Raw genomic sequence first — 27,206 nt, 5'->3', positions numbered from 1 at the left:
TTTTACTGTATATATTTAACATTAAAATAACCATAGGTGTGGCAATTTGATATATTGCTGGCTGTTTTGTAATACTGTTTTACACAAATACAGAGAAAGAAAGATTGTGAGCAGAGGGAGAGGAGACAGAAATAGATGCAATCAATTTAAGTGGTGAACCTAACATCTACATACCTTCTAACTTCATGCCCACAGTCAGACATTTTTGAAATCTGCAATATGGACATCTTTTTCGTTGACTCTTGTCTATTTGGCAGCTTCTATTATCTACACAGGAATATACTTTCTTGTTTTGGACTGTTCTCTTGAAGAAACCTGGAAGAAGAACACAATGACTATAACTTAAAGTGTGTATGACAGCTGAAGTAAGCAAACAAATTATGTGTCTGTGTCTGTGTGTGTGTAATTATAGATTTTTTTGTGCACACACACACACACACACTGACTAGAAAAGAACACCTTGTAAGTTCTTCCATGACGTTTGCATGATATTAAACCTGTTTTCCCATGTAATTCCCCAGTGAAAATCATTGAACGCCCAGTGTCATCATGCCACCACTTACCAAGGGCTGCTTAATTAGAAGTTAGCAGTCTCTCATCATTGAGTCCAGGTAACACCCCAGCTGGACTATTACACTGACATTGCAAAGAGGATACCAGTCTCATGAAGACTGGACTGTTCCACTTAGCAAAGGGGTGTTTTCTCAGCTTATGGCATGTGTAACCAATGAGAGACAATCTTCTCAGCATGTCCCATATTCACCCCACTTACTGGTAGGTACAAGTCGTCCAAGTGAACACTATGCATCCTTACCCAAACATTCTTTCTGTTTATATTCTTTTGCTTAATCTTTACATTTATTTGAATACTCTGCAAAATAAAACTCAATTAATTAGTCGCAACTCTCAATGATTAAAACACGCTCAATCTAATGATAAATATGTAAGAATTTTAATCACATTAAACATAAGATATCTTTCTGAACTACCAGAGTTCAATTTGAAATTTACTCTTTTGAAAAGAAATGAGGAAAAGAGCATGAGTATTGTGACAGATCTTAACAAATCTGGACATTAGAAATTAGTTGAGTACATTGCAACTTATTCAACTAACCTTTGGAAGAGAAAAATGGATTTTAGTTCTCAAGAGGATCTTGTCAATGTAATTGCAGTTAGAAACCACAAACAGTAAAAACTATGACCAACAAAATTTAGTTTCAGTCAGTTGAAAAGGTTATTTAAATGTATCTTAAATAACAATGAAAGGACAGTGTTTCCCAACTGAAGAAATTCACTGGCACCAATGGGTCACCCGGCCATGAGTTTCAGTCAGGTGAGCTACATCAGTCCAATGCCATCAAGGATGCCTTGATCAGAATCTGCTTATCACCACTACCACACACACAGACTTTGTTGACTGAAACATGAATGCAAAACATCAACTTCCATCTAACAGACCTTAAGAATATTTTACTGTAAAAAAAGACAACCACTGACCAACATGGCATATTAATTGTTTTTCCAGTATGTTCTGCAGAAATACTGAGGACTAAAACCTTAAACACTGAACACAAGTGAGCTGAACAAACTAGTATCAATTTGTGTCATCACAAGGAGAAACATACTTGCCAAAGTTCAGCATGGCAATTTCAGAGAAGTTTGCAGAGGCATACACAAATGCAGTTGGAGAGAACATGAAAACAATGTACTTCTACTTTGCACAAGAATGGCTGACAGTATAGTTGAACAGCAAATGTCAACTCTAGTTGAAAATTTAAAATATTGCAAAAACTGAACATATACAGCCAGGGGGGATAAACATGACATTTGTGTCTTCACTTCATAACTGTTTTAATATTCATTTTTGTGGTGAGCCCTATATTCTATGACCGATGTTATTTCAGAATATCTTTCACTAAGCCACAATGGCGTTCTCAGCAGAACACTTTTATCCAAGGGTGTAAAAATGAAAAAGGACAAAAACATGTTAGGAAAAATGAATATCACATGTAAAATGAAACAATACTCAAAAATGGAATGAGAGAGAGAGAGTACAATATTTTAACACAAGACATGATTTTCTTTTTCAACTTGAAAATTATGAGTACCTGGTAAAGAACACGGTCAAAATTGAAATGACAGCTGTCAAAAAGTAAAAACAAAGCATATCTGTCATTTGCTTTTAAAATATCACACTGAGTATCCAGAATATTGCCTACGTTCGAGGTCCAATGTGGCTTGTAAGTGCTCAAGGTTGAAGCACATCCGGTAAAGGAGATCAATCAATCTTTCAACTACGCCTATGGGCTAAAAGTGCTTCATTTTTCTGTTTTTAAGACGCTACTAAATAACAATGGGGCTTATGATCTCCAGTGATTCACTTATACCCATTGCTTAAAATAATTTTAAGAAGTATCTATTGTACCAGAAATAAAATACTCTATTATTTTTTTTATTTTAGTTGTTGCTTTTACCATATCTATTTTAGATACAAAATAGCACTTTGGTACATTATCTGAGTCAAGAGTCACTGATTGAGATCACTTTTATGATAGATATATATGTCCGTTCTCTGAAAACTATGGTTCAAGGCGTCAATATCAGAAATCTGATTGTGGTTGCTGTCAGTAATGTTGCAATCTGCCAATCAGTTTTCACACGATTTCACCGAAATTCACTTGTGTCTGTCATGTACCATTTGTCTTACAACTCTTTGTTTGAAAGCATACTGGATGGATACATGTCAAAGGTCTGTAGCTCACTTGAATTTTGTGGATTACTGTGTGATCAGAGATCAAATTAGAAATGTGTTTGCAAGTACAGTGTTCCCTTGCTACTGCACTCTTCACTATAGCTCTAACTTGGTTATGCATGGCCCCAAATCTACTTACATTTTCAATAAACTCAAGTTACACACTGAAATACCAGTCGACAAATCCGAACTGAAATATGCAATTTAATCCTGGTCATAAAAATGTGTTCATTGTATATCTGGGCTTATGTTTGTAATATAATATTATTATTAATTTTATTCAAAAAATTATTCAATATTGTTTACATATATTTCGGTGAAATCGTGCGTGAAGTGATCAGTAAATTGCTCAACTCACTGTTAGCAACCACAGTTAGATTACCGCTATTGGCAAACTATAGTTGACAGAGAATGCATACATATGCCATAAATGCCATACTTTGATTGAAAGTCATGTAATAGTCAAATTGCCACAAGCATGTCAACATGACATTTTCGCAATCGAAATACATGTAGCGCGGGTAAACATGGTGACTGGTCAAATTATTCCATTCGTAAAAAATTCCCTGCAATAGAAATCAGCTGTACCAAAGTGCTATGCATATGGTTCTAATAATTTTAAATATACATAGTAAAAGCTGCAACTAAAATAACAAGATACTGGAACATATCATTCCAGATGAAATAATAATTTCTCCCGAGCATTGCATCAAAGTTCTTTGAAGTTGTATCGTTGGGTTCTTTTAAACTGAAAAACACTGGTCGGTTCATTTGTCACCTCTCACCCCTTTCCCCAACCTTCAAGAAGACTCGTCCCCCTATGGACAAATGTAATGTGCAAAAATACGACAAACCAAACCGATTGCGTGTATGACTTAGTACTTCGGTCAAAGAATCCCACAGGAATAATTTTTGATTATACATTTGTCTTACATCTAAATATATACCCAATCACACTGTATAATACCATAAATAGCATCTGGAATATATATGATATATTAGGGAAATATATGTGAATCAGTTCGCAATGAGTTGACAATTCTTTTAGCTATGCCTATTTGCACTAAGACCCAGTGGTAAAAATAGCCATGAGAGGGGCACGAGTCGCCATTCGTCTTGTCTCGGAATAACAGGAGTTGGTAACGAATGCAGTACATTGGGAGAAAACGTGCGCATTGCTATATACGGCTTAGTTCATGAGAAAATACATGGTAATCTTAATCTCTGCACATAAAACAATGCCTAGGAGAGCAGGAAATACTATTCAAATGGTAAATCATCATCATAGTAATGTTAAAATCAAATTTCATATATTTATTTTCAAGTTTGCTATGCATGTTCGGTCAACTGAATTCACTGAAGGGATATGATGTATTGTTTTTACTGTGCATAACAGTCGATAAATCTTTTTGTAAAACTATGAATCATAAACAACTAGTATTCTAATCTTTTATTCAACACTGAACTTGCAGCGCAGATCAGAGATGTTGAGTTGGTCATCTACCCCCTACGACTCCACCTCGGACAAACCGCTGATCGTCTATAATGGTCATTAATTATTTGGACCCTAAAGGTAGCGTTGGAGTGAGGGATCTTTGTACTTGCAACAATTTTCACAATTGTTTTTTCTTTATTCATCTTAACACCATGAACAAATCTCAGTTAGATAACAAAGCCAGTGGAAGTTAGATCACTTGTCAGATTACTTGTCTGCCATTAGGTTCAACATAAAACACTTGAGACTGTTAAAAAATGCAACATCCATAAATTCTACTTTAGTGTGACGGGGTCTTTTGTTGCTCAATGATCACACATAGTACCACTAGGCTACCCCAATGCCCTAGGACTGCTTACATAGTACCATGCAGGTCTTCCTGCCCACTTGGCTACCCCAATGCCCTAGGACTGCTTACATAGTACCATGCAGGTGCTCCTGCCCCCTAAGCTACCCCAATGCCCTAGGACTGCTTACATAGTACCATGCAGGTCTTCCTGCCCCCTAAGCTACCCACATGCCCTGGGACTGCTTACATAGTACCATGCAGGTGCTCCTGCCCCCTAAGCTACCCCAATGCCCTAGGACTGCTTACATAGTACCATGCAGGTCTTCCTGCCCACTTGGCTATCCCAATGCCCTAGGACTGCTTAGATAGTACCATGCAGGTGCTCCTGCCCCCTAAGCTACCCCAATGCCCTAGGACTGCTTACATAGTACCATGCAGGTCTTCCTGCCCACTTGGCTACCCCAATGCCCTAGGACTGCTTATATAGTACCATGCAGGTCTTCCTGCCCACTTGGCTACCCCAATGCCCTAGGATGTCTAACATTGCACCATGCAGGTGCTCCTGACCACTAGGCTACCCCAATGCCCTGGGACTGCTTACATAAAATTATATAGTTACATAAATAAGAATGTTCCAGGCACTTCCGTTTGAATGATTCCATTTCATGTCTAATGCAAGAGAACTTTAAAACAGAGAGTATCATGCCTCTGGCTTTATCATATACCAATCACTTTACCCAATCACATGACATATTATTTCTTGTTGAAGACATTGGGATAAGTTCTACAACTGGTAATCCTAGGGCAGCTGACAGCAATTATCCATGTTGGATCCATACCATAATACCTGAATCCCCTTGATCGTCTGATCAAAACATGACATCAATAAGGCAAATACAACCTAGTGCAACCTTGTTTCGCTGAAGGGGGTTGGTATTAATTTGAGTGCTCCGAACATAACTTTCAAACTATCTTATGAATGACAGAGCAATGCCTACAAATCTATGTAAAGAAAAAAAAACGAAGGGCTTTGTAAAGCTGATTGCGAGTGGTCTTTTTTTTTCAGTAAACCAATGTTGCAGTTTTCCACTTTCGTTGCTACGGCGGACACATTGGCTGTCAAACGCCGATGTCAGTTCAGAATCCTTTTGTTTTTTTGTGAAAAAGCAAAAAGCTTCTTCTCCTAATAAAAGCATTGAAGAAACACAGAACTGTTTCACACGAGACTGTCAACCATGATGACACCGATAACCATAATAGTAATGAAACTGAGGGGAAATGCAAGGACGATGTATCATGTCCACATGTTTTTCAAAATACATGGTTGCAACTTTACCCATGGCTGTCATTTGACCAACCAGCAAATCGTATATATTTGCTAATAATACAGGTGCTTGACTTCGTCAGTAATTCATAATCACTTTGAATATTTATTGTGTAAACAAATCAGTCAAGCTTGCAACAACAAATTAATAAGCTGATAATTGGACCGCAGTATAAGAATGGTGTGGAGTGGCATGTCCGTGAATGTTACACACTTGTTAGTGACAAGGATAATTACTTCACAAAGACCTCATTTAATTTGACCAAATTTACAAGATAAATGGATAGAGCTAGCTAAAAATAATGAACTAAATAGCGCTCATCTACATCCTGTAGGGCCAAAATCTTAACCATGTTAACAGACAAACACACTTCATGCCACTTGTTAAGTCCAAACTGGCCACCCTGATTCTGCTTCTCGGGTTGACAGCATCATACCTGCATGTGCTCGTGGATTAAAAAAAAAAATTGCAGCAAAGGGTTAAACATCTAAAGCCTGCATTTTTGCCATCATCCTGGGGTTTTTTGTAGCCAAAGTTACATTTTAAGTAAATCCGATCTTCATGCATTTCAACAAGTTTTAAACTGTATTTCAAAATGATAAAGTGGGTATCAACCACATACTTTAGAGACAATTTGGTATCTGGAGGTGAATGTTTAATCATTTCTTACATACAATTATATGTAAACTTTCTAGTTTATCCATACCCCATCTTTCAGCATCTTATTACAGAATAAGTTCCCAATGGACAAGAGCAAGTACACTGCAAGTAATCCCATGGTGAAACTGGCCGGTGCTAAACAAGGACCCGACACTGGTATTGAGGAGGTGGACTCGAGAATAGCAGCTATTAATTCATGCTATGGTAGTCATACACCTGTCCTATTATTAGGGAACTCAATACAAGTGTTGGGTCGATTTATGATTTTTGATTGAAGATGATCAAGACTTTAATTATCTACCAAACACAGATTTGTATTTATCTGAAGAGAGCAATGCAAGACCTTGTAGTGAATAAGTGTGGAAATAAGCATATAGTAGGGAATGCACATTGTAAATGGTTAGAAAATGGGCTGACTTATTACATAGACAATTCCAGGAAGCTGAACTGTCTGAGAATAGAGTGAATGAAATTCTACATTTTGATGTTTATGCTACCACTATGAAGCTAGTGGGGCTCTTGCAACGAATGAGAAATCTTCATTAGAACATTAAAATGGAATATGATTGGTTGATACACGATGGGTTGTGCCCTATGGTTAATGAATGGCTAGACAGAGGGGAATACTTAATCCTGTTAATCCTTTTGGACTGGCACCAATCTTAGTACGAGAATCTGTACTTTACTAAGAAAGTGTTATCCCAAATATAACATTTGTTACATGTGGCATAATGTTGTTGACATATTTACTGGGTGCTTGGAAAGAGATTATGATATCACTATAGACGAGCTTGTATGGCGGCTAATCCTTAATGAGTCTAAATTGAAGTAATTGCTGAATGTTATTCTAATATAGGTGATGACAGATTTACTTAAATAAAATAGTTCAAGGCAATCTATAAGACTATGTAGACATATCTTTTGTCTTATTGGATATTATGTCTGGGAGATGTGTTTTCATTACCTCAGACTAGAATCTATCTAAAAAGCTATTACTGAAACTACTGATATTTTACATTTGCATTTTACCTGATGATATGTATTACTTGCTTAACTATCATTATACGAAATGTTGCAGAGCTCCAGATAAGCTTTTGGTGTTGTGGGTATTTTACCTCTGCATTTCAAAATCATTGGGTATCAGTAATTCTATCTGGGTATTCAAATTTCTGTTACCCACTAGTTTTTACACATGTGGGTATTTAAGTTAAATATTTAAAAACACTACTCATCTAGTCCCTACTTCAAACTGGTGTCGTGTGGGTTCGAGAGCTTTATAGGACTAAAAAATACCACGATACTTCCACAAGAAAGTGTGATGGCAAATGATCATGATGTAACGGTCATCATGGAGTTTGGCAAGGTTGACGGAATGCCCATTTATAATTTCAAAATAAGTTGCTGATTTGCTAATCGAATACGCAGGGTTACTTCACAATATTTTGATGATACGCACAAGTTTTATTTTTGTACCGTATCTGTAATGTTCGTTGCGTATCTGATACGCTTGGATTTTATTTTACTGCTTATTTACGCATTTCTGATGCGTATTTTACGCAAATACACAGCTTATCTGGAGCTCTGTGTTGTATAAATATTACACCATGACAACACATAAAAGCACCTTTTGTGGATCTAATCACCACACAAAAACTTAGTAAAAATGTTACATCATGATAACTTATAAAAGCACTTGCTGTGGATCTAATTATTAAATGAAAACTTCGTATAAATGTTATATCATGATAGAAGCAAACAAATTATTTTCAAGAATTTTCTTGAACAACTTATTTTTTTTTAAAAAACCATCCCAGCCCCAACCCCGAATATCAAATGGTTAGTCCCTAAGGGCTGATCAGCTGCAGGTGTCATCATGATTTATTGACTACTCATGTCATTCCATAAAGGCAAGTGGGGTATACTAAACGCGGGATTACTTAAGAAATAAATGGCAAGTGGGAGCGGCCACACCCCTCATGGTTTATTCTCCCTGCAGTGTTTTATTGCAGGATAAACAACGACCATGAGTCGTTTATTTCTTATATGAGATATCAATATCATGTAAAGGCTCTAAAAATGTACAAGCTTTACAAATATTTACCTGAATTTAAATAATGATGACTCCCTGAACAGAATCTGGTGATGGGTACCACGGAAAATACAGTACGGTACATACCATGGTATTTAAACACACAGAGAAAAGCCTTCATTTAAGCCATTTATACCTTTTTTCTATAAATTCTCTTCAACAATACTGTCTATTGCGTTTTTTCAGGCCAAAATACTTCCATACCGAAAATTGGCCCTTCCGTTTTTCATGGCCACGAAGTCCGCTATTTTGTTATTAAACAGACATGCAGTTCACTCTCGAGACGGGATTTGCACGGGAATTTCAAATAAAACATAACTTTCTATGGAAATTTATTAAATCTGACATCCTTTACTATATATATTAGTTGTTTATAACTCAGGTACATAAAAAATATTACTTAAACTATGAAGAAACGTAATATTCAACATCGGAAATTTCCGTAGCCTACACGGACTCAGGAATTTGCCGAATTTCCGGTATAGTAAGGAAGTTTACCAGTACATACCACAGCTAACAAAAACCATGGTATAGTGGTATACCGGTATACCGGTAATACCACGCACCACTAACAGAATCCGACCTCAGAAATGTTGGACAAGTCCATTTTACAAACTGGTGGGTTAAGTTTGGTATATCCGGCATATTCTCACAATTCTCATGTTGATCATCTGTAACCTTTTTCCTAATACAGATTGTCATATCTCTCCCACTTTTGGATGCGATTGTTTGTTCGATCACTGCGTATATTTGCGTAGTCCAGCTACATCTGTGGGGAACAACTTACTAGATTCTTCCCTCTCAAAGATAACGTCATCCAATATATGACGTCATGAAGTTGCGAGCGCATATTCAAATCTAAAAAAATTACGTCATGATAGAATGATGTTTTATCGTGAAACAAACCACACTTCGTTCTTCATTGTTCTTTGAGATAAATCGCGTAGCTCTCTTATATATATATATATTAAAAAAAACCAATGTGCTTTACTGTGCAAATGTTATTTTAAAAACAGAAGTTGAAATACAACTTCACAAATGTTAATGTAATTGTGTAAACTAAGATAAAGAGATCTACCATATTTTCTTGACTATAGTGCACATCCATGCAGAGGGCGCATCCCCCTCTTGGGGATGCAGTATTTGGGAAAAGTGAAGTATGCGATGTCAAAAGCTACATATCTCTTCAGGTGAACGATGGGAGATAAGAAACTTAGTTGATGAAAATGTGAAATTTGCAGGAAAACATCATTAGAAATAATTATTTACCATTTCAATTGTATTTCCTGCTCTGCTAGGTATGGTTTTATATGCAGCGCTTTAAGATTACTGTGTGTATTTGTTTTGGAAACTATCCCAAAAATAGAATCCGCTGTACAGCAAACAACCAGAGGCCAATAGGGCCTGTATCGCTCACCTGGATATTTATGCAATCATGACAAAATATACATTTGCATTATACATGTATATAATACTGCAAATATTTCGTAGTTTGGACTCTGTCAGCATTTGAAATGGGTGGATGGCAAATCATTATACTCTCAATTGTACATATGGTTATACAGTGGGGATCTTAACTGTGTCAAAGTTATAAACTCTTTTTAGCCCCGCGCCTTAGTCCCCGGGGGTGGGGGTAGGGCTTAGCCCCTCCATTTCTCAATTTGAATCCCTACAATTGAAGAATGCTTCCAAAAATATGCAAATTACCCCTATTTGGCCCCGCCCCTCAGCCCCTTGGGGGGTCAGCCCCACTATTTGTATAATTTTGAATCCCCACCACCTTGGAATGCTTCCAACCATTATGATGATAGCCCCGCCCATCAGAACCTTGAATTCTCACCACTGGAGAATATATGGTTGATATCTATCTCTTAGTTCCAGAGAAGAAGCCGTTTAAAGCAATAAAGCCTACTCCTATTTGGCCCCGCCCCTCTGCCCCTGGGGAGGTCAATTACAGGTACAATTTTGAATCCCCACCACCTCGGGATGCTTCCAGTCAAATTTTGTTAATTTCTAATCAGTGGTTCAGAAGAAAAAGTTGTTTGAATAAATTGTTGACCACGGACTACTGACGGACGACGGACCCCACGGTATGGCATAAGCTCACCTTGGTCCTTCGTACCAGGTGAGCTAATAAGGGAACAAAAGTATTTGAATGCGGCTAGCTATTGTTGAGGTGTACATTTATAATATTGTGGCATTTCAGAGAGTATCGCAATGAACAGACAAAATGGTGAATTGTGGGTACCATAGAGGGGGACATCAATATCCCAAGTTGCCCAATGTTTGGCAAATCAAAAAGTGTAATTTCTCCTGTGGGACAAGTACAGTCAAACTAGTGGGGTTGTAATGAGACCTAGGATAGACACTATGTCATTAAATTAATTGTGCTACATGTTACTTCTATTTTGACATTGTAATTTTTTGGTATATTAATCTTTATTCAAAGAAATTCATTCAGTTCAGCTTGGTATTTTAAATATTTATCTTTTGTTCTTTTTAACAACATTTTTGGTATTTTTGGTTTTTTTCCTGGTTAAAAAAATCCATGTCAGAATGCTCAGGGTATCTTCCTGATTTTAAAGTTACTTCCTGTCATTCAATACCGCATGTTCTCTCAAGACAGACATGTTGAAAGGATTCAAAAGGAAATCATTTAAGATTTAAAGGAATCGCAAAGGATTTAGTATGGGGATGGAAAGTCAACATTATTTGTAAGTGTTTATTTTGTCATTTATTTATTTCAAAATTGATTATTTTATCATAAAATTTCAGTATTTATAAAATGTAAACAAAGTATGTTTGTTTATTTAAAGGTACAAGGTATAATATTTTGGTATAAATTTAAGTCTAATTTAAAGGTGCATTCTCACTATTACATTGATAAATTAAAGGTAAATTTATCGTCTGTTAATTGGATTTATTTTTTATTGTTTTGTTTGTTTGTTTACATTTTTACTTTTGAGTGTTATTGTTTATTTATTTTTGCTTGTACCGGTTAACTGTGTACAGAAACATATTATTTAGCACCCACACTACACAATAGATTCAAATCTGCTCTGTTGTCAATAGAGAATTCTGTACAATAAACGGAAGGAAAATTTCAACATCGACTGTTAAAAGCCATCTCTATGCAGCCCACGTGAAAGCAGTCTTCTTGTGAAGGGTGTGACTCAAACAGCTTACCACAGGCGGGAAAGATTGGGTTGGGCTATAGGCCACATCAGGGACGGGCTGTGCGCCAATGGTGTTACACCATGGCTACAGAAGAAACAAGGTTTTGCTTCTGATTCACAGCTGGCAGAAAACATTGATGACGTAGTGGCGAGCAGTATGCAAGGTTTTTTTAATTTTTGAATACCCTCTAAAATTGTGGATAACCCAATCACAATCAAACCCCTGGGTCTAATACTCCAATAACCAAATTCTTATCTAGATCTCTGCATGGTGTTGGGTGGTATCACACATGACCGGCAATTGTACAAGGACATATTGAGTCATGTCACTAGAATTACTGGCAGAAATTTAGAATTGCAAGATGACAATTGCAGACCACATCATGCAAGATCGTCTTTGTTAGTCTCCGACAAGAATGTATAAAGACACTGCTAAGACCCTGACATGTCCCAAATAGAGCATCTGTGGGATATTCTCAGGCGGAAAGTGATAATATATAATAATAAATAATAACAAAAATAAGTGTAGGATCTTTGAGTGTTGTTGGCGGTATGTACTAAAATCTCCTCAGGGTATGCTGTTAATTTAATTAAGCAGGGTAGGTAACTCTGTACTGCTCATAAACAGATGTGCTCTTCGATATTGGATGCTGCACAGTGTTCGTTTGTTGTTGATCTATGTAGCATTGCATGAGCTTAGAAAACGGTATGAAGAATAAAGAAAACTTACAAATAGTACTACATAACACTGTAATGCAAGGATATTTATAACCTACAATTATCAATGGTGATTTTTGCAGTTGCATGCATTGACAGTACAAAAACACCAGGTTACATCTTGTGTATACTGAAGGAAAGGTTTGAACATATGCTCTGGTTAAACACATCGTTGTGAATTGAGTCAAAGTAAAACATGTTGCCATGAAAACTGAAAAAAACCCATTTCTAAGCATCCCGAAACAGCAAAAGGCAACAGTTGACAACCTGGTCTTTGTGTGTGCAAAGTTTCATAAGAGAATAGTTTTAGAGATGTAATCTAGACAAAACATTATTACGAATGGACAGACAAGCTGATTACTATATCCATCCATATTACAAACCAGGGGAGATAAAAACAAAAAAATTCCAAATCATCAAAAAGGCACCAGTTCACCATAAGACTGATCTGAATAGCAAGTTTCAACAAGAAATATTCACTGGTCTAGCAGTTCTGCTTCATAAACGGAAAACGGACAGACATGCTTATCACTATATTCCCCTGTTAGAGTAAAGTAACAAGAAAACGTATGAGCCTATGCAAAGTGTTAACAACACACATATTTAGCCTTGATATTCTAATTCAGTAGCCAAAGTAGATTAGGCTAATAGTGTCAAGAATTTCCAGTAGGAACTCTTTGGAATCCCAGAACACTGAAGCCATCACCTTGTCAGTAGATGGAAAGATTTTGCCTTTTTCTTCGGAGACGTTAGAAGTTGCCACTGATGAGGAATCTGGAGTATTTCTAATCACAAGCCTTGGAACTTAGTGGTGCAGTTTTCCTGTACTGACACCGTGATGTGTGGTGAGTCGTTGATCATCTATTGTCATGTGCATTTTATCAAACATTTACCACAAGATACAATTCATGTCATTACATGATTCACGCATGATGTTAGGGTGACACAGCAACAACCTTTGTTGTCCTTTTGGAGCTATAGATCTATATTGTTCAAAAAAAGAATTCCTACCTACCTACCCTATTTTAAAAATTGCTGTAATCGGAACCATGACATATTTTTTTGAGTAGCCTTTGAAATAAAAAATATTGTACAAAAAAGGAAACATTTACATTAAATGTACAATTAAATGCCCATCATTTTATTTCACGCCATGAAACCCCAGCAAACATATGTCCTCTCTCAAACTCTTTCTCAGTCAGTCTGGCTCCATGGAAAAAAAGGTTGGCTCCCAAGACTTACATTTGGCTCCTAAAATGTTCATGTTAGGAGTCTTGGGCTATCCGGTCAAAAAACAAACTTTGAGGGCTGAAATCGCCTGAACATACAGATTGCACCTCCTGACTTCTGACGTAACACAATCAAGTGGAATTGATGACAAATGCTATGTTCAATTGACTGCATGCTTGTATTGGAATCTGTGTGTTCTTGGACTAACACTGTGATGTGAAATGCATCCCATTATCACCAAGGGTGCAGGGTTCAAGTTAACTGATCAGATGGATTGTTCAGGACAACTAACACAAGAGGTATAACAGCCAAACTCTTGTGTGTAATTTATGAGTGCTTCAGTAAGTTTCTTAACATCAGATAAACAAAAGTTGCTTCCCCTGAACCATGTTCAGTCTTTCCTTTTATGTTCAAAGTGACTGGATGTAAACAATGCATTAAAACTCAAACGATAATGATTTTTGGTAGCAATTTTGTAATAGCTGGACCGATGTTATTTACATTCCAGCACTTTTCAAGAAATGTCAACAAAATTGGCACACTTTTCCATCACTTAATTTGATGGCCAAATGATGGCAGAATCAAGAACTTTTCATCGGCCATGGTTAAATTCAAGTACTTTTCAAATCTGTGCAAACTGGGGGTATGTTACGGTTCTGGGTGCAGAATCCGAATAAACAAGAGTAACGAAAGAAGCAACAACCTGAGAAATTGTAGGCCAGCACATGAAATCATGATGTAGAAGCAGTTGCTTTTCATGTAGCTGCAGTCTCGAAATGTGGTTAGCAACAGAATATGATGTTTGTTTGTTGTTTTACGTCGCACTTAGCAATATATTTCAGCTATATGACGGCGGTCTGTAAATAATCAAGTCTGAACCAGACAATGCAGTGATTAATATCATGAGCATAGATCCATGCAATCGGGATCGCTGACATGCATCAACCAAGTCAGCGAGCCTGACCACATGATCCCGTTAGTCGCCTCTTACGACAAGCATAGTCACCTTTTATGGCAAGCATGGGTTGCTGAAGACTTATTCTACCCCAAATCTTCAATGGAATATGACAAATTGACAAATCATATATGCACATGTAAGCAAAAGCCAAATAAGTTCATGCTAGTGTTTTCCTTCAGTTACCCAGAACCCTTTTCTAAATTATGCACATGACGGTGTTAGAAAGTGACGGAGAGAGTATTATCCCAGGTGGTTGTTCCACTGTCGGGGGAATATACACCTCTCAAGGAGCTGGCACCTCCACTGTTGAACATTTTCATCTTAGCCAAGATCACATTTGTAAATCCAAGGCATCTTATAAGAATGGAATAAGACTTCGGTATGGTGATTGTAAATCTGATCGTAAGAACGCAGTATCAAGAGTAACTAAGCTTAATCTGTGCAAGCATGTCCAGGTCCCTAGTTTAGAGATCCATTGTACTTCATTTGGTAACAAACTAAGTTTGTAGGTGTAATCGTGTGACCTTGACCTTGGAACTCCTCATGACATAACAGTCACAATAATTTCTTCAAGTCATGTGGAATAAGTACAGGCCTATAGCTGTGATAGGCAGGTAGGCACTACTGGTCTAATGACACTATTCAAGTCTGGCAATCACCTGCTGCTGTGGTATATTTCCATACCCCACTCAGACGTATAACAAAAATATGTTTGGTTCCTAATAATAATACGTGGTAAAATAAAAAAAGGTAGGTAGGCACTATTTACATGGCACATCTATCACTTGAAGTCTCTTGTAGACAGTTTAAAAAAAACAACTTACCAGAGGGAATGCTGGCATGCCTTTCTAAATATTTTAATACTATTATACTATTAATATTTCAAAAGTTTGAATGACGGTAATTATGAAAACAACAATGGTCATTCTAGTGCTGACTGTGAAGCAGTTTGTCATGATTTATTAGACGGAAGCTGAGTAGGAATCAGTGATCTCAAAGGTAACAAAGCCAGTGGCTTAGATGGTATTTGTAAAAGTGTCAGCTTGTCTACTACTGCAAAAGAACCAGAAAACTACAGAGGCATACCACTTATGAGATGTTTGTGCAAGTTCTTCACTTCTATAATCAGTAATAGCCTCCAATCGTATTCTGATTAAGTTAATCTTCTAGGTCTTAACCATGCGGAATTCAGTAAAGGCTATTCAACAACAGATAATATATATGTATAAAATGCCCTCCTTGACATTTGTTCCAGCCAAAAGAAAAAAGCTGTTTTGTGTTTTTGTTGATTTTCAGAAAACGTTTCATACTGTATGGACATATGGACTGTGGTCCAAATTAATAGATAGTAATGTTAAAGGAAAATGTTTTAGAGATATTTTACATGTATCAAAGTATTAAATGATGTGTGTCTAGTGATGGAAACACATTGTCATTCTTCGTCTGCAAAATCTGTGTAAGACAGAGAGTGAAAATCTGTCACCTTTCCTGTTTGCATTGATCTTGAGCAGGACCTTTTACAAAATGATGTCACTGGTTTGAAATATGTTAATGATCAAATGGAGCATAATTTACATATATTTCGAAAGTTTCTCTATTATTATATGCAGATGATACAGTACTAATGGCAGAAACAAATAAGGATCTTCAGAAATCATTGAATGTTTTCAGTGATTATTGCAATCTTTGGAAGCTTAAGATAAATTTAAGCAAAACAAAAGTACTCATTTTTTCAAAATATTCGTTGGAAAAAGAATATAGATTTATTCTACAGGTTTCAGAACTAGATATTGTCAAAAGCTATATGTATATATTTGGGATATATTTACATGTAATGGTGGTCGGTTTTGTAAGACACAAAAGCGCCTCTGCGAGCAAGCCTCAATTGCCATGTTTGTCGTTTTCACAAAGATTCAACAGCTGGAAATGTCCTTCAACTGTTAGTTACATTTGTTTTGCCATTGTTACATTATATGCCCTGAAGTGTGCCTTTGAAAAGTCAGTTATGATTGAAAGAATGCATGTGAAACATTGCAAGCATATGGTGAACTTTGAAGCTACCCACTAGAAATTATCATAACCACTAAAAAGATTTTATGTTGGAGAAAATTTTTACCATCACCAAATAAGCAGTATGTGGGCTTATGTATAAGATGCATCAATGTAACAGTAATTATAATTTCCCACTAAATCAAAACTATACTGGAAAGCATGAGGTTAAATTATGTATGGCTATCTCAGTTGCTTACTAGCATTTCATGGTTGAAGGATAAAGTTAAACAATTCTGATAGATCAATATTATCAGGATTGGAGACAAGAGATGACCTCCTCTTCCAATGGTTTTGTTATTCTATGTTTGAGCAGCTACATATCATTGAACCACACCTATTATCACTGGCTGTAAACCTCAGATTATGTTTAACTCGAAATAGATTAGGTAATCATCATCTCCCAGCAGAAACTGGTCAATGGTTCAGGTATTTGGAATACCGTATTCGATGTTAGAAGCGCCTAGGACACTCTCAAAATTGGAAAAGGTGGGCGCTTACTAGAATGCATTTAAAAAAACAAAATTGAAAGATTGTAAAATTTGTGGTTTGGTGAATGCAGAAAACGTCCTGTGTCCTTATTTTACATTTTCATGTTTATTGTGATATGTGGCAGCCTAATGAAGGAGAAGTATTATCAATGAAAAGAGAACCTGATAACCCATCCATAAAGCATGGTGGTGTGATCACATGCGTCATCCCAGATTCAAAATATCAACATTCAGTAATCCCAGGATCCTTGAGATACTGTGTCAACTACCCTGCTTAGGTTCACCAAGATTAGTTGCCTGACTGAAACAAGTTTTTCAGTCTGAATAAGTAAGTTTTTTGGTACATTGGTCAATCGGAAGGCGCTTATTGGGATTGTTCACTTGCCAATATATTAGCAAATACCACCATTGGCGCTTATAACAGCGAGGCGCTTATTACGTCAAATACGGTATGTACATTATGTAATCTTGGAATTGGTGACGAGGTAATGTTTTATTTTATATTGCTCTAACTTAAATGTCCTCAGAATTGGTATCTTCCAAAATACTATTTGCGAATATCCTTCAATTAACAAATCAAACAATAGTTATCATTGTTGATAATTCTAAGAATACTACCTCTATTACATCATTGCCAAATTCGTGTAATTTGGCTGCAATCACACTAAACTAAAGATTTTCAACAGAAGTCCTCTTCACTGTCAACTCCCTGACAGTAATTCCTGTAAACATCCTGTGATTCCATCACATAAATCTGCTTCAAATTCCCAAGAGTTGACATCCACTGAATCACTTGAAAATGGTGCAGTGGAATAATCAGTCAATATGTGACACCTTCTCTAGAACTACTATCGCTCATATTACCTTTAATTATTATCCCTGTACTCTCTTGGATATCATTATGCATAATTTTTACGTCACTTTCAGACTTTTACTACCAGTTTCTGACGTCACCTCCGGTCTAAATGACATCACTTCTGCCTAGAGGCATCATTTCCGGTTCTTATGATGTCATTTATGACATCACTTCCGGATGTGACATCATTACTGTCTCATCCCCTTCCAATTGTGACATCACTTCCATTCATTCAGTTAACACTCTAACACTCAGTAGCTGAGAAAAAGGAAAGTCACCTTCTGATGCTGTTAGTGAGAAAACCTCGCCCCCACTCCCCCTTTTCTGAGAAGGGATGAAACACTATTGTCTGGTAATTGCCTGTCCTGCAACAATAGGGCCCAGAGAGTAGAGCCCCTGAAGATCAGGCTGTATGTCAAGTAGATAAAGCTGGTAAAGGTGTTCTGTGACCCCCCATTGACAGCCTAAAGGAAACTGAGGTCTTTGACACAAGACTCGTGGCCAGTGCACTAATTTCAAGGGCAGAACACCATCCTAGAAGATGAGAAGTTTGGGCCTGACCAGAACTTAAAGCTGTGGTGGACCAAGAGTCGCTTACGACCTCGTCAATGGGGAATCCTAGCAGCCAGGTAAAGGACACAACAGACGATCCGGATTATCTACGGCTGGTTTAATGTCTGTGACCCAAGGGACCAGTGGTAATAGCATGGTTCTTTGCCATGAATTCCGGAAGAGATCTTTAAGTCCAGTTTGGAGTAATGAGTAAGACTAGAATAGTCTCGTACATGGAGCTCAGAGACCCTAGCCGCTGCAGCCATGGCCGGTAAAAAGGCTGCTTTCTTTGATTTCTTAACCTTTAGCCTGCTGAATTGTTTTCAGACTTCTTGGCCCTGCCTGCTGGATTAATTTTAGCATAAGGCAATGTAAAGAGGGTGGGTGATTTCAAACAGCTGGTGCTTCATTATACAAGGGCCAATTGAAGAAATATTTTGCACATTTATTCCTGACAGAAAAATACACATTACTATGTAAAAAATCCTGATGTTTTCAATCATACCAAGGTTAAGACCAAAACGAACAAAAAATTTGTAAATTTTCGTAATCTTGCCTGAATTACGATATTGAAGGTGGTTTACGTTTCATGTTAGGAACCTTTCTAAATCGTTAAATTTGTGCAAAATGATTTCAATAATCAGATCACCGATATCTTAATTTTAACTGAGTATAAATTCGATTTTTTTTATTGGTAAGTAATAGCGCGGTGGTAAATTATGAACCATTTCTGTAAATTTATTATCAAAACGTTAAACAGAAAAAAAACTAAATTTTCGAGGTCACCATGTCAGTTGCAGAAATACGAACATTCGAGTTAATCTAACATGTCACGTTATCAAATTTGCAGGAAACAATAAATGACTCATGAATATTCACCAATCCTTATTTCAAGTGTTTTGGTTGAATATTTACGATATACGAAAATACAAATACCGTGTCATGATGCTAGCAGACGTTCGAACATCAAACATGGCGCGCTTCGCCCGACCTCGGCGTAACTTATTGCTATTTTAATATCAACAAAGTTTACACTGTCTTCATGTTTATAACTTGGCGAAAGTTGACGATCTTCGCAATCGAACATTGTTTCATTTGTCATTTTCCGTTTAATATGACGAGAGAAAAATGAAAATAAAGATCGTAAATTCTGACAGCAATATTTCAGTTGGCTCAAAGGTCACCGGATGTGATGTCACAGACATGGGTAGTCTGCTGATAATCTTTCGAAACAAAACAATTACAGTCAATTTTGAAATATTTCGCCTGTATTATAAAGAATAAACACAGATCACTACATACTATCAGTAATCACCACTAACATGAAATTACAAAGTGATTTTCACGATATGATTGACGTATTTTTTAATCCTTTGGACCTTGCATGTTCCCGTGACCCGGAAACACGCCACATGCAAGTTTCTCGGTATCTGTTATTTGAACTTTTGTTGATACATAAGGATCACCATTCCATGTTACGTGGAATATAAAGTGATGTGATTCATGTATCTGCGATGTACATGTTGATGACTTTGTTTTCACTATAATAAGTATGTGTTTGAAGCAATATATCCATAGAAATCGTCGATCGGCAACGATCACACCCCACAACAGGTGCGCGAAAATAGGCCTGACAAAACATGTTTCAAAATAGCATTCATGCGATGCCGAATATGGTAGGATATACGCAGGTGGGTGATGTAAATATATATATTAAAAAATACGATATACATATTTTCAGTGTTAGTTTCTAATTAAATGTGGGATATTTAAATATTTTTTCCTTTTATAATTTAATACATTTATCGATTCTAGATCTAGCATGATTTTACAACAATTCATGGATCATCTTAAAATTGATTCCATCAATATAGAGACCGCCATGATTGCATATTGATGATAGATTTGTTAATATTTAATTATATACATCTGTTCATAGCTTCTAAAATATTAAGTTATATTTAGTATCTATTTTTTCCACAATGATTATGTGTATGCATACTAAATATTGGTCAACAGGTCAATGCATCAGCACAGTGTAACTGATCAGACTTTAATTATTATCTTTAGTTTAAACATATTTTATTCAACAATTGTCATCTTTCACCTGAACATAAATTATGTGAATAAGTAACTATTTGATGTCATTATTTAAGTTTAGTATTTCATAAAATAATATAGAAATAGATAAGATCCTTATATGAACCTATACATACACAACTGATATGGACATTAATCTTGTGTATGAAGTTGTTTGTTTCAAAAAAACTAATTCTTAAATATAATTGTAATATGAATACGATACATTAATTTCTTGTAACAGAACATGATATTTTTGTTTGTTTAATCACAAGAACCAGGGTGGCACTTAGCTGGTGAGTTAGCCATATATTTATAAGAGAATGTTATCTTTTGAAAAAGGAATAGGGCACATATACATACATTGACAATTCTTGCAGTTCTGTTCGGTTGGAGAAATGTACATGGAAATATCCTACCTTATGTATTTTTTCAGGGTTCTCACCAATGAAATAATGTGTAATTAGTGTGGCAGGACTTTCCAGGTTTGTTGCAGTATGCTCTCGTGTGCTTGACAGTGACACTCATGCATGTCCCCTGAAGGAACATGAACCATTGTGAAATGTGATCAACAGGTTTTCGTCTTCAGTCAATATGATGTACAAAAATTCTAATTAAATGCAGATCATCACCAGCTTTGGATCTGACATCCTTAATCATTTTGATGGGTTTCTGAATATACAGTCAGTATAGGTCCTTATGTTCTTTGTGTCTCTCAGCCTTCTGGTTGGAATGAAAAGAAATGTCCCTGATACATGATTACCTTTGTCAGATGTATTTTGTCCTGTCAGCCACACCCCTTGACTTTATGTCACCTTATGCTGCAAACCTGCTTTTCCCTTGTATATGCAATCACAGTATCAAACTTAATCAGCTGGTGTGTCACTAGTTCCTCAGTTGGTGTGTATAAAAGTGCCCTTGCCATCATGAAACAAGAAATGCCAAAAACAAAAGCATTTGCAATAACAAAAAACCCACATTTGTCCTTTCTTGAATAATCTTAGGATTAGTGCTTCAAATTTTTTGTGTCATAAATTAATTATTAAATTTCATAAGGATTTTTCTTTGATGGACCAATATCAAACCATCTGACAAGTTAGACTGAATTATTACTTTAAAAGCCCTCATTTCTGAGGTGTCCATATTTTTTTTCTACTTTTAGGACAAAACATGAGCCGTCTACCTGAGCTTGGTTACGAAAACAAATACTTGTTTAAAATGTGAAATGGAATTGCACTGATTAGATATCTTTTTTTTTGTCTCATTGTTCTATGAAATCCATTTGAAATGTGCTTTTTTGTACATAAAATGTCTTGAGAGCTTGTATCCAAACAGGTATGTGCTTTTGTGCCCAGAATATTTTTGTATTACAGTTTTGTAGTTTCAAACTTACACATTGCTTTTTGTATGAAATTTTTTTTTTTTTATTATTATCACTTTTCTGTCAAAACGCTAGATCTACAATTACCTTAAGGTTTACCAATTTACTGGCCTCTTCTCTAGTGACAAGAATTTATTACTTTCCTATCACAATCAGTCAATTTGAGTTCTGCCAATGTGGACTGACTACACTCAAGGACCATGTACATTTAGGTTAGTCATATTATGAACTTGATGATATGTTTTACCATAATGTTCAGCTCATTGTTTGCAATAAACATGAAAAAATAAATATGATCAAAAAGATTTAGTTTAGTTTTTTTGGGTACAAAATCATCAAGTGCTTTGGGTACAATTTTGTTTTGGGTACAAAATCACATAGGCCCTACATCTATCCAGTCGACGTGAGTACCTACTTCCATCCGTTCTGAAGATTGGGGAGGGGGAGTAAACGTTCTAAAAACAATCCTTAATATTCTAAATTGTCATTCTTGCAATGACAGACCAATAACAATATTCTGTTGTTATTATTATGGCATATTAATATGTTAAATCGCTCTCCGCTGTCGTCGTTTTCAGAAAATAATTTTAAAATCATCGAGCGCGGAATCCTTTATGGTTTCGGATTTAGACTTACAAATTTGATGTTACGCATCGACGGCAATCACGTATAAATATGAAACAAATAGGAGTGAAGACTGCTATCCAGATCAATAAATAGTAAACAAATGTCGAAAAAAAGTAAACTAAGTATTTTCTTTTGAATTTGAATCTATTTCGGAATTTGTTTTATGATCGCTTACCAACTTTTGCATCTTTTGCTTCGATGTGTCATGCGGTACGTGCTTCCGGTTTCAGAAATGATAGGTAAAATTGGAAGTATTTCTATTATTTTCCGTAAACTGCATTATATTGCTATTGCATGATTTACCTAGAAATTATAACAGTTCAGATTTTGCGTATCATCCAATATTTGTCATTATTTGCAGTGTTTGTTGACTTTATTCAACTACACAAATCGCGAGTTAGGCCACGCCCAAACGTATCACCGACGTTTGTCGGCTTGTTGATGTGTCCGAAAGTTTATCAAACGAAATCATTTGAAAACTCTATAAAAATGATATTTTTTTACACAGATTTATACATTCGTGTCAATTATTCTAGAAAATGAAGTTAGATGTAACAAAATTATTATAATAGTCTTACGGGATCACTATGCATGTGGAGTTGTTTGTTTACCGCCGTTGCCATGATCGCACAAGTTTCATCCAATCGATGATGTTACGATTCAGATTGTTTTTGTTTATAATTAATTACTTCGAAAATTGCTAATTTTTAGAAATTAAGGAACTTGAGTGTGTTCCTTTCGTCGGCAAACAATAAATTATGATCGATTGTGAAAAATGATAACATTATAAAGAAAATATCGGACTGCATGCCGATCAGCGTGAAGTGCCAAAAGTCAACAATGGCCGTTTGTGGTAGTTGTGTGCCGCGAAGTTTGGCTGAAACTTTTTAAACTCGCGATATTTTCTTTTTGAGGTAAATACACTACTGAAAGTTTTGATATTGAGCAAGCTGAGCATTTATGCATGCCATACGTAATTTAAATGTAACGCAAAGCCTTCTTGGTAAATAGATATGGCGAGTTTTGTTTGTGGGTGTCCTTATGCTATTCGCCTGTTGAACTGGTTCGACAGTAGCAACACTGGTAGTGACAAACTCTGTCGAACTGGTTCGACAGTAGCATTGAGAGCTTTAAGCAAAGTAGCAGATGCAAGAGGTTCAAAGGGTTCTGCTGGTAGAGCTGATAGGACCACCGATAAGTTCCATTTTGGAAATATACATGGGATACAAATATCTTATCGGAGGAATGAACGTATGAGTGTGTTAAAGGTAGGATGATAGCTGATCATAAAACCGTCATGTTAGAAAACTGAATGAAGAGCCGACTGACATCCTTCGATAGTTCCATGAGTAAACTTTTTATCCTTTTGAAGTTGTATGAGAAAATCAGTAACCATGGGGATAGTAATGGCAACATCACCTAGACCATATCATCGTTGCCACTGGAAAAACTTATCCCATCTATTGTTGTAAATGAGAGAAGAAGACATTCTCCACGATTTAGCCACAGCCTCCAAGGCAGATTCAGAGACTCTGACAGCTTGCATCTTTTCCAAGATAACTTTCAGGCAGTGAGATTCGGGCTGGAGAAGATTTTCGTAGAAGAGGTCTGAACAGAAGCACTCGGCAGGGAGGTCGTGGGAGAGGATCTTCCATTAGTAGGGACAGAAGTCCCTGAAATAATGGCCTCCTGGGCCACATCAGAATGATGGTACAGTCCGTGAGTTCTATTTTTTTAATCACCTTGTCTAGGAGAGAACATGCTAGGAATGAGTAAGCGAAGAGATCTGTCCGATCCATCGACAGGGCGTTGATCTGTAATGTCCTTGGGTCTGCTACCAGACTCACGTAAATTGGGAGCCGATGATTCAGGCAAGCTGCAAACAGATTGAGGTACGGCGTTTTCCATATTGACGTGACCCATGTGAAGATATCCGGTAGGAGTGTCCATTCTGTAGCTACAATCTTTCCATGACATGGTGATGAACCCGGGTGTCAAGGGATTGGTTAGTTGATCCTGGCTTGTGGAGGGCATAACTGTAACCTTCCTCTGCAAGTCAGATCCTGGAGAGGGGTTAGCCTTCCGAGCAGGGACATCCACCATCTGACTGGGTGGATAGCAGAGGTAGTGCATCGTCGATCATGAGGAGCATGGAAACATAACGATCTTCCAGTGGACAGAGAATGCATAGAAGGAAACAGGCCCCGATGTTAACCAGGTCCTGAGCGGGTGTGAGTTCAGACTTTGAAGGATGAATGAGGAATCAGAGGGATGTCATGAGTTGTGTCAGAACAGTTTGATTCCGATACGGTTGAGACTTGTCTTGGTCTGCTGCCATGAAATCGTCTAAGTATCCGTGAAGATGAACCAGATGGAGATAAGCAAAACTGATCACTGGTGCCGTTATTCTGGTGAACATCCACAGCGCAATCAAGACACTGAACAGGAGAACAATGCCTGTTTACTGCGAAGCGGACGACAGATGGATGGGCATATGCAGATAGGCAATTTGTAATGAAAGCCAATTTCCCTGTCTTAATGTTAAGCGTAGCTTTTTGAACAGGAGGGATCAGCAAGAATTTGTTGAGCTTCTTGAGATCGATAATCATCCTCATATCGGTCCTATATTTCTTTGGTACCAAGAATACTGGAGAATAAAAACCCTTACTTGTGTCTGTATCTTGGAGTACACGATTGTCTCGTTTATCTAGCAATGTGTTGATGGCAAGATCAGCTGCCTGTACTTTGGCTTCTTCCAGATGGAATCAGTGACCCCGGGGTTGGGACACAGAAGTGGACAGGTCTGGAAGTGTAGCTTGTAGCCCTGAGATACCAGTTTCCAGTTGGCAGCGTAAAACAACACATGTCCCCAACTGGACCGGGGGTCGGTGTTCCGTTGAAAGGTGGTGGTCGTAGATCGTAATCCAAAGACATAGCCAAATCAAAAGGGCTTGTGACTGAAAGGGGAGCGGGGGAAGAGTCATCTATGCGTCCTCCCGAATTGAAACCTCTTCTGCTAGATCTACGATGTTTGTAGTCAGACTGTCGAAAGGAATCCGATTGGTGTTGAGAAAGATTGTCAGAAAGGTTGGAATGATTCTTTGCAAAAGGAATAAACTTCTTCCAAGCTCTTTACCAGCAGATATCGTCTCTGGATTGGTCTCTTAGTCGTTTGGATGATTCATTAGCTTTGACCTCAAGTCGATGGTACACACTTGAAAACTCGCAGCTGTTTCTTGTCTGACCTCATCCACATTCTTCCAGTGTTGACTACTTAATATCTTGGGGGCTGTGATAGGATGGCACATAACCATCCTCTTGGCCTGATTTGATACAGCCCTAGATCTGACCTGTGATAGGAGCTCTTGATGTTGCATCCAAATGCATCCATACGGCGGTCGAAATGTTTTGACTACTGAAGGTTGATGATCAGAGTAGCCCGTGCAGTTCTTATGGCCCACTTGGGAGCCATGCAGTAGCTTATCTGCTGGTTTAACCAGACGGTAGGGGGGACTGTGTGGTGACCGTAACGGACGAGCATCCCTATAGGTTAGGAGGCCATGTGGCCGTAGCACTGGTAGAAGTAGATGGATGTCTCTTCCCCCATGCAGCCTCTTGGCCGGAGGATTCTCCCAAGTCTGGGTGGAATCAAGTCTCTTCAGCTGTTCAGCCAAAAGGCAAGATTCAAATAAAGAGGCCATGTCGGCCTTCTGTTGAGTAAATAATTGCTCCAACAGAGTGCTATGGATGTCAGTAGAAGGAGCCAAAGGTATAGACGTCTGGGGAGTGGTCGGTTGATCAGGCGGTGGTGTAGATATAATGTCAGGTTGAGATATAAATGTCTTTCTTTTGGCCGCATCTTTCCTCTTGGCCTTTGTGAGAGACTCCAAAAGCCTCAAAGTGCCTTTCTTGGAGAGGGGAGTGCAGAGCGCGCAACACTTATCTTCCGTACAGGTGACTTCCCTGCATTTCCAACAGGCTAAGCGAGGGTCGTCCAAGAAAATATAACGGCTCTCGCTTATGACACGCTGAAGGAGGAGAAGATGACGCCATCTCAAAGAGTCAGAAGGAACACCAGTACTTACCTTATGCTCATGTGTCATAAACAGCCAATAAGACTACTATTTTAAAGTAGAAGTAATGATTTGTTTACTGAAATGGACTCGAATATGTAGTGTGACTACAACCAAGTGCTAGAGAAGAGCAGTACGTTGGAAGTTGTTGACTCTAGCACACAGGAAAGAAGTTTTTTCCCCCGCCTTATGCAGGGGAGAGCGCTGTGGGCTGTTGGGTGCTATTGCTTTAACTACTGTTTGTTGTATAGTTGACAGCGAAAAGGATTTCTGTTAAAAACATCTGAAAGTTTTGTTTACTGTGACTGCAGTCAAAGTACAGGAATTTGGCAATGATGTAAAATAAGTAGAGGATTCGTAAGAATTATATATTATCACTAATGTCTATATAGGCCTATCCTTATAAA

At 37.3% G+C, this 27,206-nt stretch overlaps 1 protein-coding gene across 3 annotated transcripts in view; it reads right to left on the bottom strand.

Annotated features, from left to right (window-relative positions):
• LOC139473085 (nuclear receptor subfamily 5 group A member 2-like) overlaps positions 1-27,206 on the bottom strand; it is a 230,188-nt gene that overhangs the window by 73,764 nt on the left and 129,218 nt on the right. For all 3 annotated transcript variants that reach the window (XM_071255598.1, XM_071255599.1, XM_071255600.1), the window contains one exon: positions 175-315. In XM_071255598.1, the coding sequence (XP_071111699.1) occupies positions 175-315 (141 nt within the window). The remainder of the gene's footprint in view (positions 1-174; positions 316-27,206) is intronic.

The sequence above is a fragment of the Haliotis cracherodii genome, unplaced genomic scaffold (assembly GCF_022045235.1).
Source record: "Haliotis cracherodii isolate W230 unplaced genomic scaffold, xgHalCrac1.p SCAF_26, whole genome shotgun sequence".
NCBI lineage: Eukaryota > Metazoa > Mollusca > Gastropoda > Lepetellida > Haliotidae > Haliotis > Haliotis cracherodii.
This window is presented reverse-complemented; position numbering and strand designations above follow the sequence as displayed.